This window comes from Lissotriton helveticus, chromosome 11 (genome assembly GCF_964261635.1).
Source record: "Lissotriton helveticus chromosome 11, aLisHel1.1, whole genome shotgun sequence".
In the NCBI taxonomy this organism is placed as follows: Eukaryota; Metazoa; Chordata; class Amphibia; order Caudata; family Salamandridae; genus Lissotriton; species Lissotriton helveticus.
Genome location: NC_136072.1, coordinates 1,004,467,639 through 1,004,480,899, shown reverse-complemented (window position 1 = coordinate 1,004,480,899; position 13,261 = coordinate 1,004,467,639). Strand labels below are relative to the sequence as shown.

General features: G+C 48.6%; 1 protein-coding gene across 10 annotated transcripts in view; it reads left to right on the top strand.

Moving 5' to 3' along the window:
• Window positions 1–13,261, top strand: part of ACACB (acetyl-CoA carboxylase beta) — a 2,338,068-nt gene that overhangs the window by 1,347,299 nt on the left and 977,508 nt on the right. For all 10 annotated transcript variants that reach the window (XM_078667379.1, XM_078667377.1, XM_078667383.1 and 7 more), the window contains one exon: window positions 4,239–4,295. In XM_078667379.1, coding sequence (XP_078523505.1) covers window positions 4,239–4,295 — 57 coding nt within the window. The remainder of the gene's footprint in view (window positions 1–4,238; window positions 4,296–13,261) is intronic.

Genomic DNA, 13,261 nt, shown 5'->3' with positions numbered 1-13,261 from the left:
AACACATAATTAAAATCATTTACAAAAACCATTTGTAAAAAGGGAACAAGTTTGCACAAGCTGCCAATCTATAATACATATTGCGTGGTCCTGTTTACAATCATTTTTCAATCCCAGTCAATGTCCTTCAACAAGTTTGCTTACAATGCGCATCCCATTTGTTTGTCAATTCATTTCGTTCAATAAAACCATATCACAATTTGCTAGGCAAATTTTCAGTTCTTATCTTATTTGTAATATTTATATTTTACAAACCAAGTATCTTGTTTTCATTAGAATTCTCTATAATTTGTTTATATATATATCATATTCCTTCCTAAATTCATCCATATACATAATACATTTGAAAAGGGACCATGCAAAATGTATTACATAGACTGGCTGCTCCTGTGAGATTGTTTGCTTTTTAGGTCGAGCTGGAGAAAGCAATGCGAAGCATTGCGTCCAGCGAAGTATCTAATGTTGTCCGCCTCCTGGGAATCTGAGACAGGGGTCGGGCACGCGCGGCGATTGGTGTCTGTGGACACGCACGTCCAGGCCGGCGCCGTGCAAAACTCCTGCCTCACATTCCCTGAAGTGCGCAAACACACACATACACACATGCATGCACACACACACACCCCTCCTGGGACCCGGGACTTCAGCTGCCACTTCGCTTTCGCGCCGGGGCTCGCTCCTCAAAACGAAACTTAGTAATGGCGCGCATGCGCAGGCATCCCCCGCCCTTCCACTCCTCCCACACTTTGTCTCTACATTAATTTAACTTTCCTTTATTTAACGTTTCGGTTTTATTCATTGCTTTATTCGCGCTTTCCTGCCTGTCGATACTCGTGCAGGAATGACCCGCTGCAGTATTAGGCAACTGTCAGGTAATGTATAGCCTGAGGTGAGTTTGTTATGCCATTGAATCGTGTATCCCCTAACTCAGCCAGAACTGAGATCTGCTGTCACCGCCTGTGGGTTCTCCCTGATGCTGCCCGAGCAGAGTTATTTTCCGAAGTCACCGTAAAGCGTTATTATCAAATATTACATACAAAACACCGTGACCGGCATAGAGACGGCTCAAGGCGCCGAGGGTCATTTTCAGAAGCGTCTCGGGAGGTGCGGGTGAGGGGAGGGTGGAGTCAGACCAGGAAGTAGTAAACGACTATACCTGCCTGGCTGCCCGGGAGCCCAGCTGCTCCAACTGTAGAAGAGGGCTTTGTTTACAGCTTCCCGAAGATCTTCTGGAGAGCGAGTGACCGGAGCCCCTCCACCATGGCGGAACACCCCAAGAAGCAGCGCGCGGAAGTTAAGGGCGACGCCAATCCTCGTAGGCTCTCACGATTTTATCACTGCCTCCCCCCGTTCGCACCCCGAAGAGGCCAATTACCTTCGCTCCCCACCCAAAAAGACAAACATTTAAGGAGCAGCTAAAGCGCTAAACTTGGTCCAATCCACTCCCCCTCCCAGAGGCCTTGGTGGGAAGGGGGCGGGGTGTGCGTATTTCATGGCCGCCACCTTTGAAACAGGAGCGGGACTTCCCTCATCAATCTCCATGAGAATGTGCTGCTAATGAGGTGGTGCAGCTGGGGGCGCTGTCAGGGCATGTCTCCCTTGACCCGAGAGGGCCGGAGCTCCCACTCACAGCATCTTAACAGATGTGTGCTGCTCAGTGGCAAGACTGTAAAGCAGCTCAGTGGGTTGTGCGCCTCTGCCTGCCGTAAGCTGGTGTGTACTCCGCCTTTCCGCCTTCTCTGGAGCAGCAGAAGAGATCAGGGCGCATTTGCATAGGGGCAACCAGGTTATTTCAGGGTCATTGTGCTCGAGTGTTACTCCTAACACTGACATAGCACCTTCTGGCTGCTTCTTGGCGCTTTGGCCGCTAACATCATCAGCCACGGATTTGAATCTTGATCGGACCAACTAGGTCGCTACGCAGAGTGTCATTAAATAGGGAGCTAGTTACACTATTCTTAACAGCGCTACAGAATGACACATAGGGAGTAGGCGCTATACGCCGAGACTCATTAGTATCAGGACAATGCTGGGGTTTATTGGACAGCCCATGAGTGACACAGCAGAGGGGGGCGCGTCATGGGAGGTGGCTTCAGGAGAAACCCGGGGACCGAGAGTAAAATATTCAGCTGGAGAGAAGGGGGGGGGGCAGCGGAGGTAGGGGGCAGGGAGGGGAGCATTGCTGTGCATTAAGCAGGGCCTCGGGGACGTGCACCGCTCGTGTCAGCGAGTGTTTAACTGGCAGCAGCTGGGGGTGCCCCTCCCCCAGCCCCGGGGTCTGTGTCGGGATAATCCCGGATTATTGAGGGTGAATGGACCGGTGCAGGAGGCTGAACCCGTGGGAAAACCGGGATTAGCAACTGGTGTGTATGGAACAAGAGGCTCTCTGGAGTCCGGCGGGGCTGGGGTTGAGGCCAGGGCATGCCTGGGGTGCCCTGCTGCCCTGTGCCACCGCCCCCTCCCTACCGCCTGGCATGCCACAGCATCACTCAGTGTAATCACAGCATCGCTCATCGCAACCACAGCATCACTCAGCACCACCACAGCATCACTGGTTCAAATATGTTCTCTCAATGTTTCAAGCTTTATTACAAATGTCACAAAAAGATGTTAATGTTTCACTTCTGTTCTTGGAATTTCGTCACAATAAAATACACTGAACAGAATCTTCACAAAAGTTATTTACAAAAGTTTAAGCTAATGCCATTATAAATTACAATCACTTTTATTTAAGTATTAATTATTTTAAAATATAAAAAGCCATTGTTATTTGTAATATCAATACATCTAAGTCACGTAAATACAAAACATGTTGCATTAGAAATGCTATAGGTGTCACATTTGCGAAAGTTAGAACTATTGGCATTGTAAATGACAAAGCTATTAATTTAGCTATTTTCAAAAACAGCACATGAATAAAAAAATTGTCATTTACAAGACCAATAGCTCAAACTTTCCTAATGCGAGACCTATTGCATTGCAAATGCTTGTTGCAATTGGTTTTAGTCATTGATTTTAATTGTATATATTGTATGTATTTAAGAATAGACATGAATGGAGTTAGTGCATCCCATGACTTAATTGATTTGTATTATCTATATTTGAGGAGTTGTGTGTACTGATCATTCTTATGTAATAACTGCTTTGGTATCTGGTCGCAAGTTGGGGAATCTATCAGAAGGACAAGTTACTTACCTTCAGTAATGCCTTTTCTGATGGAGACTCCACCTCTCTGTTCTTTGGAATGGACTCGAACAGTCCATTTATTAAGATACCAAGCTAAAGTTCTGTACACTGCTTCAGTCTAATTTTATAGGCTCTGCGTCTGGTGACACAGATAGAGTTAAGAAAGAAACTGTTGTCAGCATGCACAGGTGGTGCATTTGTAGTGGCCCTTGCGTCACATACGGGGCTGGGCTGACCCGATGCAGAGCAGCAAAACTCTACCTTCTGGCATGCAAGAGTATTGCTGTTTAAAATTCTCTAGATCAAATTTGGCGCCTGGGGGTATTCAGAAGGTGAGGAATCTATGGATAGGGTAAACAACCTTTACAACGCAACTTTTACCACGCAGTGCCTTTACAACGCAATTTTTACAACGCAAACCATTACAACGCATTGCGCTGGGGGGCGCTCTAGGATAGGGAATAGGTTTAATGTACTATCCAACACCTTCCCTACTATCCACGGGGACTGGAGTTGGAATAGTAAATTAAACAATTCACTATCCAGCGCCTAAAAGCACTCTGCGTTGTAATGGTATGCGTTGTAAAAACCGCGTTGTAAAAGCATGCGATGTAAAACCATGCGTTGTAATGTCATACATCCGTGGATAGTCTCTACCAGGAAAGAACTTACAGACGGTTAGTAAATTGCTTTTTATGACGCATTTGTAATATTTGGTGAGATCCATTTTCCTTCTTGTAGAATATTTCATATCCAACCTCCTACAAGATTTAAGGTTATTTTGATGTAATCCATTGTTTTCTCGAATGCATGAGTATTTTTAAAAGATACATGAATAAGCTCACATAGGACACTTACTTTTCCCAGAAATCATAATCATCACCTGCTGAGATGCCGTTTTTAGGGTTCCATATTTTGGAAGGCTAAATGTACCCATGAGAAAAGAAGACATATTAGATTTGACCTAAATATATATATATTTGTTTTTTCACTAACTTCAAATTCTGGTGTGAATTTCTTACACAACTTTTTGAATTTTTTTATGTTTGTTGCAGAAAAATATCCTTGATGAATGTGGCCTACGGAGGATAACATTCCTCATAGCACAGCAGGTAAATGGTGGGCTTGGACGGGGTGGTAAATGTTTTAAGTCACCATTTATATTACCTATTCAAGGATGAGCAAAAGGTAAAGTAAAAATAACTGGTAGAATGAAGCTGTAATTTTGACTGATTGTATCCTATTGTTTTTCAAACTGAATAATAAATATGCATGTGATAAATTGTCAATATCAAATTACAGTAGCAGGTAAGTTTTTGAGCAAAAATATAATGATTGAATATTATCAATTCAATTCATAAACTTTATTCGACAATTAAGTCATAAAAGTAAGACATAAAATCACATTTCCCAATGATTTAAAAAGGTCATTAAGAAAGTTGTACGATAAATATTTTAAAAAAAAGAATGAATCTCCAAGGGACAATTGCCGAATATCACATAGCTAAAAACACATCCTTAAAATTTATAAAACTCATCAGTTATGTGGGTCAGATGCTATATTACAAGACTCATGTCCCAGCTACAGCCAAACGTTTACAGTGCAAATAAACAGGTTAAATAATATTCTCAATCCATTTTCATAGTGCTCTCGCCCGAATTATCCATGCCCATTTTAAAAATGTTGCCACTGCTATGGCAATTGGGGGATTGGGGTCTGTACACAAGATTCTTAATGCCTCCTCATGTCTGCGGAAACCGATTAGTTTACATATTGGTTTAATCCACATCTCTCTAGGGGCCACATAGAGGGTGTAGGAAGGTAGATCCCTGACTATGGTTGCCCCCAACTTTTTGCCTGGTGTTTTGCTGGTTTTCTGACTTAGTTGACCTGGGACCCTGCTATTCAGGGCCCCAGGCCTACTGCTCTCCCTGTAAAATGGATTCCATGTACCCTAGGTACATATCTAATTGGATACTGAGTCACCTTATCAGTCCCTGTACAGTGTACCTTAGGTACCCAGGGCATAGGTGTACCCAGGGATTACCAGGGGCTGCAGCATGTATTATGCCACCCCTGGCTGGCCATCCAAATCTGACACAACTGGCTGCACGACAGCTGGGGCAAGGTGGTGTAATCACCCTTTGCTTTAGATATAGTATTCCTATATCTAACCCTAAAATGGGCACACAGATCTCCTATCAGTCACTCCTATGGCAGGCCTTGACAATCCTGAAGGCAGAGTGCTTGGAATCGTGTGAGATAGTGCTCTGGCATGAGCTGAGCCTGTCTGCGGCTTTCGGGATCCATCCCTTAGCCGTTTCCATGATATCGCATACCATATACTCTTAAGTGCATTATAATCCTCGCGGTTATATGCCAACTCTGGTATCGCTTTATCAAAACATGTCGAGTAAGGTGTCATACGAATTGGAATACTAACCCCTCGCCAATTCTGGCGACGGGGTTAGCATTCCACCCTTCTAGAGGGACACGACATGTATGTAGCCTGTAACCCCGGTTAAAGTCAAACAGAGCCTTAGCTCCACAAAATGGATGCTGCCACCGAGACACAAGTCTGCCCTCCTGCTGCTGGGAGTCCTCCCAGCCCAGGAGGCAAGTACAAAGGGTTTCCTGCCAGGGGCGGTGCCAGCACCGTCCCAGACAGGATTTTGTGTATTCTAGGTAGGCAGGGCTTTAGAGGAAGGTGACTGCAAGTGGCACCCCGGTGCTCACTGTGCATAGGCCGGCTTGAACCAGTTCCAGGGGCACTCCAGCCCCTGGCCTGGGGAAAGCCCGCCAAAGGAGAGGGGTGTAACCACCCCCCTCCTAGTCCCACCCATAGGGCAGGACTTAGTCGCGTGCCAGCCCCTTTTTGCAGGATAAAGGTAGGAACTGGCCCCCTTCCAAATCAGATCATCTTTGAATCCTGAAACTACTTTCTGCAAGAAGGAACTCAAGACTCTTCTCAAGATTTCTCCCTTGTGACTAAGGAGTAGTCACCCTGCAGCAGCAGGCACCAACCAAGTATCGCGGTTTGTTGCCAGTCTCTCCTTCGGATCAAGACTGCTCCAGCACGACGAGAACCGGCTTCCCTGGCACCTCTGACCTCAACCTACATCATCAGCCCAGCTGTGATCCGTGGGTGCGACGAGACCTCGAGGGACAGGCCATCTTCAGAACTGCACGACGCTTGTCCAGCACGACTCCCGAGTGACCCTCGACTGAGTGCTTTGGGGTAAGAGAAGCCCCGACCCTGAGCAGCTCCAGCACCGAAGTTCAGCCCCCCTGCATCCACGAGATCTGCGTGGGGCCCTTCTGCTTTTTGCTGCTCACCGCGTTGTCCAGGTCGCTTGCCCGTTGGCTAGTGGCCCTCTCACGACGCTCCACGACGACAACTACTGCTGGTCTGGTTGCTCCAGACTAACCCTTGCTCCCCTCCAAAAGAGGAGCACCCTGGACCCTCCTGGTCCACTCAAGACGCCATTTTAGGTCCACCGCGTGGGCCTTGCATTTGCCAAGACTTGTTGCCCAATCCTGAGTCCAGCGACGTCGACAGCAAGAACCTTAGTGGGACAGCTCGCACCTCCATCCTGGTCGCCGACAACGCCTCCTGGTCCGAGAGACTGCAGAGCCCAGCAGCGCCCACTCACCTGGCTGAGGTGACTTCGTCCGGTGCCATCCTGGTGCCCACCTAAATCACTGGCTAGTGATTCAGAACTTGGTCCCCTCTGCTTACAGGTTTCTTCTTCCCTGATCCAGGCTTGGATCACTCCGAACTTTCTTCACTGGCCGCCTGCCAGCAACTCTTTCTTCAGGCTCCTGGATCTTCAACGAGGGTTTCCGACGCAACTTCAACCCTATGCAGCCGCAGCCCCTGGGCTAGGTAACCTGAGTACTCCGGTGCTCCAGCATAGTCCAACACCCTAAGTGTTCGGATCCACTCTTGTTTTCGACCCACCTAGTCGGGTTCGCCCGAGAACAGTAACTTTGCAATTGCTAGCATCCATAGACTTTTTCCCGCCTGACGCGTGAGAGTTCCCACTCTGCACACGACGTCCACAAGCCTCCTGCTCCTAACCTAAGTGTTTAGTGTTGTAGGCCTAGCGATTCTAAAGTCTAGAACAGTATTACTTACCTGCTAGTAATTTCGCATTCCACTTTCATAGTATATGGTTTTTCGTGCCCCTCGGGCATCTGTGTAAATTGTGCGACTTTCAGTGTTTCTTTAAGAGTTTTGTTGTGTGCTTAGCTCCCTGTCTCATAAAGAGCCAGGGTAGTCCTGTTATAAATAAATACACTTTATTTTCGATAACAACTTGTGTGGTGTCCTTTCACTTGGTGTTCAAGGGGTAATGTGATGGTAAAACAGCTGGCTTAACACGCCCTCTAGAGTCTTAGCCTTAGACTGCTCGTATCCATGCTACTAGGATAGCTGGTCTATAAGGTTGACTTACAACCAATCATCAATAAGGGTTGTTTGGACTGATACATAGTGATCACTAGAATAGTGAGCACTGCATATCAGGCCAACTTCTCACATTGGTGGCAGCGGTGGGATTTGAGCTTGCTGTTTGTTTTACCACACATATCCTAAGAATATCTTGTGAAAGATCACATAAGTACTAAGGTACATATAACTTAGCTTAGAATACTCTGAGTTCTACTGAACCAGCTGTTGTAGCTCCTAGGGCCTAGCACACCCTAAACTACAACTCTAGCAAGGGATCAGTAGGCAAACATATAGTGTAGGTAAGTGCACCACTTACACCTCACTAGAAAAGCATGTCTACCCATGGAGAGTCTTCAGAGACTCCCCTTGTGGTTATTGACCCTCCACAGGTCACTTCAAGATATGCAGCTCTCAGTTTCCAGGAGATGAGACAAGTGTGTACCTCCAGGAAACTGAAACAGGGGTCTAACCCCACCATTCCCTTTCTGATAGGTCTCTTAGAGACATATGATGCGAGAAAGATTTCTCAGCTAGATGGGAATATGCCAGCCTTAGAGGGTACCACTGGGGATCCAGACCTCCACAACACTGTAAATGCAGTTGGGGAGGAGGATCCTGAGGAACTCTCTGGGGATGAGGTAGACAAAGGTCTTGAGGTAGTCAGAAGGCTAACTAGGGCCAACATAGACTTGCTTGGGCTAGGATCTGGGGGACCCCCAGTACTGACCCTGAGTAGGCCTAACCTTGGAGTTAGGAGAGATAGATCTCTTTCTAGGGACTCCAATAGATCTCTGCACTCTAATGCCTCTTCTCAGAGGAGAAGGAACTCTCCCCAGAGGAGATTGACTTCCCCTCAGAGAATAGAGCATGAAGCCAGAATGAGACAAGCTGCTCTGAGGATTGAAAGGGAAGAACTTGCCCTGGCCAAAGAAAAGCTTGCATTTGCTAGAGAGCAGCATATGAGTGGGGTAGCTCCCACTGGTGGCAGCAATCTCCCAAGAGATAGAGAGAAGGGTTTAGATACTAAACACCTGACAAAAATAGTGCCCCCCTTTAAACAAGGGGATGACATCCAGAAATGGATGGCTGCTTTGGAGAGGGCCTGCACTGTACAGTGCATCCCCCAAAGTCAGTGGGCAGCTATACTGTGGCTCTCCTTTGATGGCAAAGGTAGAGATAAGCTCCTCACTACTAGAGTTGAGGATGCTAACAATTACCAAGTCCTGAAAAATACACTGGTTGATGGGTTTGGCTTAACCACTGAGCAGTACAGGTTGCTGTTCAGGGATACCCAGAAAACTCAGTCTCAGGATTGGGCTGACTTTGTTGATTGTGCCACTAAGGCTTTGGAAGGCTGGCTACTGGGTAGCAAGGTTACTGACTTCACAGGATTGTATAATCTTATTATGAGAGAGCAAGTCTTAAATAATTGTCAGAACCAGTTATTACACCAGCACCTGGTAGACTCTGATCTGACCTCTCCACAAGAATTGGGTAAGAGGGCAGACAAATGGGTCAGAACCAGGATTAGGCCTAAGAACCAAGGTGGTGACCAGAAAAAGGAATCAACCAAGCCTCAAGAGAAGGGTGGGAATAAATCTTCAGATCAAACCACATCAGGGCCCCAAAAATCCTCTGAGGGGGGTGGGTCCCAGAATCCTTCTAATAACCAGAAGAAACCTTATTGAGGTGGTGGGAGTGCCCCCAAGAATTTGGGTGCATTTACTTTGGGAGTTCCTGGGGACTGTGGCCTAACCAGGTCCCCACACTTAGATACTCTTGTCTGTGAGACTGGCATGGGGTTTGCCAACTTCACAACTTGTCCCAACACTTTGGGCAAGTACAGACAGGAGCCCCTCATCAATGGTATAAAAGTTCGAGGCCTATAGAGATACAGGGGCTAGCATCACTATGGTGACTGAGAGTCTAGTCCCCTCAAGGCAACTTTTACCTGGTGCCACATACCAGGTGACCAATATTGATGGAGTACAGAGAGATCATCCCATGGCAGTGGTCAATCTCAGCTGGGGAGGTGTCACTGGCCACAAGAGAGTGGCAGTGTCACCAAACTTGCCTGTAGATTGCCTACTGGGGAATGATTTAGAGCTCTCAGCCTGGGCTGAAGTAGAGCAAGAAACCCATTCTAAAATGGTAAACTTCCATGGTAAGGTTAGTGGGGCAGTGATAGCCACAGCCCTAGTCCAAGATGTCCTCCCTGAACAGGTCAGGAGGGCTGTGCCAGTCACAGCCCCATCTCAGACAACTTCTTTCCCAGAACAGGTTGTCAAGGCTGTGATGGTCACAGCCCACACCCAAACTGAGCCCCCTCCTGAAAAGGTTGGGAGAGTTGTGATGGCCACAGCTCAAACTCAGACAGATGATAGTGTTGTGAAGCCTGAAACTATGGATCACTCCACTCAGACAGAGAGCATTGAGGAGGAAGAGAAATCTCCCTCCCACCAGACTTTAGGAAAGGGTCAGCCTCCTCAGGGAACTGATCTGACCCCTTGTGAAGAAACTGCCACATAGGTTGTCAGGCCTAGCCTGGCAGAACCCCTGATGTCAGTGGACCCTTCCAAGGTAGGACCCAGTCTGGAGCAGGTAACCTGCCCCTCTCTACCCTGCCTCAGTCAGCCCAAGGCTGCAGAGGTCAGGGAGGCCAGTGTTGGACCCCAAAGGGCCCCCTGTCCAAAGGAATCCCCCAATCAGCAGATTAAGGGCACTGAAGCTAGCAGTCCTAGCCAAGTGAAAATAAAACAAACTCCTGAGGGATCCCACTTAAATTTAGTTAGGGACCTCCCACAGATGGACACTGTTGGGCACAGCCAGACCTGGGACCTAAGGGCCCCAAAACTGACCTGTCCCTCCAGTAAGCCAAACAGAGGGACCCAACCTCCAGCTGTAGGTAGCCAGAGGTTGACCCTGAGAGCCCAAAACAACTCAGTCTTGGAAAGAAAGGCGTCTATGGTGGAAAATGATTGGAGGAAGCTGAGCCCAAAATTAGTGGAGCCTCACTTCAGTACTCCATTTCAGCACCAGCCTTTTCCTTTGCCAAAACACACCACAGGTAGAGATTCCCTATGGTGGAGACCCTCAGATACCCTTAGGGTGAGGGATTGCTTAGTGGACCATGAGATAGGGGGTAACCATGCCAGTGCTGGTACTTCCTTATATGGCCACTCAGGCAATATAGGCTTACCTGGCAAGGATAGCCTTATCTCCTTTCGTTTGGGGGGGGGGTTATGTAGGAAGGTAGATCCCTGACTATGGTTGCCCCCAACTTTTTGCCTGGTGTTTTGCTGGTTTTCTGACTTAGTTGACCTGGGACCCTGCTATTCAGGGCCCCAGGCCTACTGCTCTCCCTGTAAAATGGATTCCATGTACCCTAGGTACATATCTAATTGGATACTGAGTCACCTTATCAGTCCCTGTACAGTGTACCTTAGGTACCCAGGGCATAGGTGTACCCAGGGACTACCAGGGGCTGCAGCATGTATTATGCCACCCCTGGCTGGCCATCCAAATCTGACACAACTGGCTGCACGACAGCTGGGGCAAGGTGGTGTAATCACCCTTTGCTTTAGATATAGTATTCCTATATCTAACCCTAAAATGGGCACACAGATCTCCTATCAGTCACTCCTATGGCAGGCCTTGACAATCCTGAAGGCAGAGTGCTTGGAATCGTGTGAGATAGTGCTCTGGCATGAGCTGAGCCTGTCTGCGGCTTTCGGGATCCATCCCTTAGCCGTTTCCATGATATCGCATACCATATACTCTTAAGTGCATTATAATCCTCGCGGTTATATGCCAACTCTGGTATCGCTTTATCAAAACATGTTGAGTAAGGTGTCATACGAATTGGAATACTAACCCCTCGCCAATTCTGGCGACGGGGTTAGCATTCCACCCTTCTAGAGGGACACGACATGTATGTAGCCTGTAACCCCGGTTAAAGTCAAACAGAGCCTTAGCTTCACAAAATGGATGCTGCCACCGAGACACAAGTCTGCCCTCCTGCTGCTGGGAGTCCTCCCAGCCCAGGAGGCAAGGACAAAGGGTTTCCTGCCAGGGGCGGTGCCAGCACCGTCCCAGACAGGATTTTGTGTATTCTAGGTAGGCAGGGCTTTAGAGGAAGGTGACTGCAAGTGGCACCCCGGTGCTCACTGTGCATAGGCCGGCTTGAACCAGTTCCAGGGGCACTCCAGCCCCTGGCCTGGGGAAAGCCCGCCAAAGGAGAGGGGTGTAACCACCCCCCTCCTAGTCCCACCCATAGGGCAGGACTTAGTCGCGTGCCAGCCCCTTTTTGCAGGATAAAGGTAGGAACTGGCCCCCTTCCAAATCAGATCATCTTTGAATCCTGAAACTACTTTCTGCAAGAAGGAACTCAAGACTCTTCTCAAGATTTCTCCCTTGTGACTAAGGAGTAGTCACCCTGCAGCAGCAGGCACCAACCAAGTATCGCGGTTTGTTGCCAGTCTCTCCTTCGGATCAAGACTGCTCCAGCACGACGAGAACCGGCTTCCCTGGCACCTCTGACCTCAACCTACATCATCAGCCCAGCTGTGATCCGTGGGTGCGACGAGACCTCGAGGGACCGGCCATCTTCAGAACTGCACGACGCTTGTCCAGCACGACTCCCGAGTGACCCTCGACTGAGTGCTTTGGGGTAAGAGAAGCCCGACCCTGAGCAGCTCCAGCACCGAAGTTCAGCCCCCCTGCATCCACGAGATCTGCGTGGGGCCCTTCTGCTTTTTGCTGCTCACCGCGTTGTCCAGGTCGCTTGCCCGTTGGCTAGTGGCCCTCTCACGACGCTCCACGACGACAACTACTGCTGGTCTGGTTGCTCCAGACTAGCCCTTGCTCCCCTCCAAAAGAGGAGCACCCTGGACCCTCCTGGTCCACTCAAGACGCCATTTTAGGTCCACAGCGTGGGCCTTGCATTTGCCAAGACTTGTTGCCCAATCCTGGGTCCAGCGACGTCGACAGCAAGAACCTTAGTGGGACAGCTCGCACCTCCATCCTGGTCGCCGACAACGCCTCCTGGTCCGAGAGACTGCAGAGCCCAGCAGCGCCCACTCACCTGGCTGAGGTGACTTCGTCCGGTGCCATCCTGGTGCCCACCTAAATCACTGGCTAGTGATTCAGAACTTGGTCCCCTCTGCTTACAGGTTTCTTCTTCCCTGATCCAGGCTTGGATCACTCCGAACTTTCTTCACTGGCCGCCTGCCAGCAACTCTTTCTTCAGGCTCCTGGATCTTCAACGAGGGTTTCCGACGCAACTTCAACCCTATGCAGCCGCAGCCCCTGGGCTAGGTAACCTGAGTACTCCGGTGCTCCAGCATAGTCCAACACCCTAAGTGTTCGGATCCACTCTTGTTTTCGACCCACCTAGTCGGGTTCGCCTGAGAACAGTAACTTTGCAATTGCTAGCATCCATAGACTTTTTCCCGCCTTACGCGTGAGAGTTCCCACTCTGCACACGACGTCCACAAGCCTCCTGCTCCTAACCTAAGTGTTTAGTATTGTAGGCCTAGCGATTCTAAAGTCTAGAACAGTATTACTTACCTGCTAGTAATTTCGCATTCCACTTTCATAGTATATGGTTTTTCGTGCCCCTCGGG